At 53.1% G+C, this 3,855-nt stretch overlaps 1 protein-coding gene across 3 annotated transcripts in view; it reads left to right on the top strand.

The window, feature by feature from the left end:
* SS18L1 (synovial sarcoma translocation gene on chromosome 18-like 1) overlaps positions 1–3,855 on the top strand; it is a 20,247-nt gene that overhangs the window by 9,919 nt on the left and 6,473 nt on the right. For all 3 annotated transcript variants that reach the window (XM_011934494.1, XM_011934495.1, XM_011934492.1), the window contains exon 8: positions 3,216–3,335. In XM_011934494.1, the coding sequence (XP_011789884.1) occupies positions 3,216–3,335 (120 nt within the window). The remainder of the gene's footprint in view (positions 1–3,215; positions 3,336–3,855) is intronic.

Here is a 3,855-nt window from a genome sequence, read left to right as displayed (position 1 = left end):
CCTGTAATCCCAGCTACTCAGGAGGCTGAGGTGGGAGAATTGCTTGAAAGAGGCAGAGGTTGCAGTGAGTTGAGATTGTGCCATAGCACTGCAGCCTGGGTGACCGAGCCAGACCCTATCTCAAAAAAAAAAACAATGCCAAGAGGCTATCTTCTGGCATATTGGCTGCAGTGGTGCCTCCATAAGCCCTGGGAGCCGGCAGGATCTCTGCCATCATGGGCCTGGCCCTGTCCCTTCCAGCTGGGGCACAGGGTTCAGCCTTGTCCGTAGCGAGGCGTCCACATGCATCTGCCTAAGGCTGACACACTTTATCCCAAAAACAAACATAGGATGTGCTGCTCAGCCTTTTAATGGCTGATGTAGCTTTTTTTTTTTTTTTTTTTTTTTTTTTTTTTTTTAAAGAGACAGGGTCTTGCCTTGTCACCTAGGCTGGAGTGCAGTGGCATGATCGTGGCACACTGCAGCCTTGAAATCCCAGGCTCAAGTGATCCTCCTGCTTCAGCCTCTCGAATTGCTGGGACTACAGGCATGCACCACCAGGCCTGGCTTTTTTTTTTTATTTTTTTTTGTAGAGATAAGGTCTCGCCATGTTGCCCAGGCTGGTTTTGAACTCCTGGGCTCAAGTGCCATCTCATCCTCCTACAGTGGGGGCTCCAGCTGTGCACCGTCGTGCCTGGCTGATACGTACTTCTGTAGCTTGTCGTGGGTTATATACTTTTGCCTTCCATCATTGATGATAAATTTGCTAAAAAGCTTAGTAACCTCTTAAGACCAGGAAGACAGATGGCGTGGTTTCCTCCTTGATTTAGAAGCATTTTATTCCATCTGCTTGTTGATTAGACTCTGACACGAGGAGTACACATGTGTAGGTGACACTTTACCATACAGCAGGTGGTACTGTGAAGTCTTGCAGGGGTGAGAGGCCTGGGGGTGCTTTGCTTGGAAGAGACTGGTGGACATGTCATAGCCACCTTCAAACACAGTTGTGGCCCATGGTGCAGTGGAGAGGCTGGGGGAGACGTTAGGAGGAATGGGTCAAAGGCACCATAAAGAACTTTCCAGGCTGGGTACAGTGGCTCCCACCTGTGATCCCAGCATCAGGCCGGGTGCGGTGGCTCCCATGTGTGATCCCAGCATTGTAGGGGCCAGGGCAGAGGATCACGTGAGCCTGAGAGGTTGAGACCAGCCTAGGCAACATAGTAAGACCCCCTCTCTGCTAAAAATCAAAAACATTAGCCAGGTGTGGTAGCATGCGCCTGTTGTCCCAGCTACTTGGGAGTCTGAGGCAGGAGCATAGCTTGAGCCCGGGAGGTCGAGGCTGCAGTTAACTATGATCACACCACTGCGCTCCAGCCTTGGCAACAGAATAAAAAGAATTTTCCAACTTTGAGTCATCCCACAGCAGGATGAGTGGGACAGGCTGGTGCTGGAATTGTTCTGGTGATGGCATCAGTTAGGAGCCTGCAGAATCTAATAAAACAAGAGCGTGCTCATGTGCAGAGCACCAGTAATAGGAGGGGACCAGAGTGGAGCCGACCAAACCAGGAGGGGACAGCGGAGGCCATGGGGTCACTCGTGCTGGGCAGGAGCGTCGGGATGTGGTGCTCGGTGGGGGAGGGGCCAGGTGAGGAGTGCGAGTTCCACACTTGTATCACAGTGAGGTTTGCAGTGGCGCAGACTGGACAGAGCCCAGCCCCTCGCGACCTGGCATCTGGGCGTCATTGCCGCTAGGAGAGAGACCACCCATGAGCTGCAAAAGCCAGGTATGGAGCTGGGTGTGTGGGATGTGCCTCTGTGAAAATGCAGGCAAGATGAGACTGTGCCTTTGCACACACGCACACTCACACCATCAGCCAATGGGCAAACACCAGCACAGCCAACAGAAATGCCTATGGGTAGGAGATGGGGTTAGGGCTCAGGCAGTCCAGAGCAGGGGTGGAAGTGGCCACCTTCCCAGAACCTCTTGAAGGTAAGGCTCTGCATCTGTTTACCTTTGAATCATGTAGATGTACTGGCAGCTTCAGAAGTTAAATTAAACATCACTGGGGCCGGGCATAGTGGCTCGGGCCTATCATCTCAGTGCTTTGGGAGGCTGAGGTGGGTGGATCACTTGAGGTCAGGAGTTCGAGACCAGCATGGCCAACATGGTGAAACCCCGTCTCTACCAAAAATACAAAAATTAGCAGGGCATGGTGGCACATGTCTAATTCCAGCTACTTGTGAGGTTGAGGGATGAGAATCACTTGAACCCAGGAGGCAGAGGTTGCAGTGAGCCAAGATGACGCAACTGCACTCTAGCTTGGGGCAGCAGAGCGAGACTCCATCTCAAAAAAGGAACATCATTGGCTGTCACAGAAACTGAAAGGACCTCACTTCAGGGCTGTCCACACCATCCACGCCTCCTGGAGTCCCGAGCATGGCTGGCGTGTCGTGTGCATTTCTCAGGCTCTCGCCGGGTGGTGACCAGCGTGTCCCAGGAGTGGACGACAGGGTGGTGTGACCGGGGCCTGCGGGACACATCTTCCCCAGGCAGCGCTCAGGCCTCCTTGGCTGCATCCTTGTGTGGATCACTGTGTTTTTATGTGACACGGCTTTGAGCGCCGTTCACTTGTTCCTCATGGCCGATTGCTCCTTCTGAGCAAGCAGAGGGTGTGCTCTGGCCTCCTGTTCCACAGATGCGCCATGCTGCCCGGCACCTTCTCACGGGCACCTTGCAGAATGCCAGAGGGTTCTTAGAATAGAGAAAGAAAAGAGCCAGGCGCGGTGGCTCACGTCTGTAATCCCAGCACTTTGGGAGGCCGAGACGGGCGGATCACAAGGTCAGGAGATCGAGACCATCCTGACTAACCCAGTGAAACCCCGTCTCTACTGAAAATACAAAAAAATTAGCCGGGCGTGGTGGCGGGCGCCTGCAGTCGCAGCTACTCGGGAGGCTGAGGCAGGAGAATGACATAAACCCGGGAGGCGGAGCTTGCAGTGAGACGGGATCGCGCCGCTGCACTCCAGCCTGGGCGACAGAACAAGACTCCATCTCAAAAAAAAAAAAAAAAACGGAAAAGGTGTAATACAGTATTTGAAACGTTGTGAAAAAATAAACATGCCGAAGCAATGGATTTGGTTTTGGGATTCCAAACTTACCGTGTAGTGAGTGGGCCACAGAATGAGCCCCCTTAGCCCAGGTGGAAAGTCATTTCCGTGTCTCCTCCTCCCTCCAGGAAACTCCCAGTACAGCCAGCAGCAGGCTGGGTACCAGCAGGGTGCCGCGCAGCAGCAGACCTACTCCCAGCAGCAGTACCCCAGCCAGCAGAGCTACCCCGGGCAGCAGCAGGGCTACGGTAAGAGGGGAGCACGTTCCTCGGGGGCCCCCAGCGCCCACCCCTGCTGCACATGGGTACGTGCACAGTGACCCTGGTGTGCAGGCAAAAGTGTAATAAACTTATTTTGGATACCTTTAGGTTTCCAGAAAAGTTGGAAACATACATGCATGTAGACTTGAAACATCCATTTTAACTTAAACATAAATTCATTGCCCACGTGGCCTGTGACGGGAGCCAGTGTCCCGTCTGTCCGCCATCTGCACGCCTCATGCCCAGCTTCGACCTCTTTGACAGAGCAGGTCAGAGCCTGTGGGTCTCAGCCTTCACTGCAGCTTAGAATCACCCAGGAAACTTCTGACAAATAAGTTCTGGGCTGCCCCAGGTCTTTTGTTGGAGCAAAATCTCAGTTCTCAGGATGAGCTACACACACATGGTTTCTTATGAGGCTCGTGCCTGATTCTGCTGTGCTTGTTCAGCCCTTTACAGCCATTGCTAATTAAATAGTATAAAGGTTACTTGAGGAGGCCAGGTGCAGTGG

This window comes from Colobus angolensis, unplaced genomic scaffold (genome assembly GCF_000951035.1).
Source record: "Colobus angolensis palliatus isolate OR3802 unplaced genomic scaffold, Cang.pa_1.0 Scaffold136, whole genome shotgun sequence".
Lineage (NCBI taxonomy): Eukaryota > Metazoa > Chordata > Mammalia > Primates > Cercopithecidae > Colobus > Colobus angolensis.
This window is presented reverse-complemented; position numbering and strand designations above follow the sequence as displayed.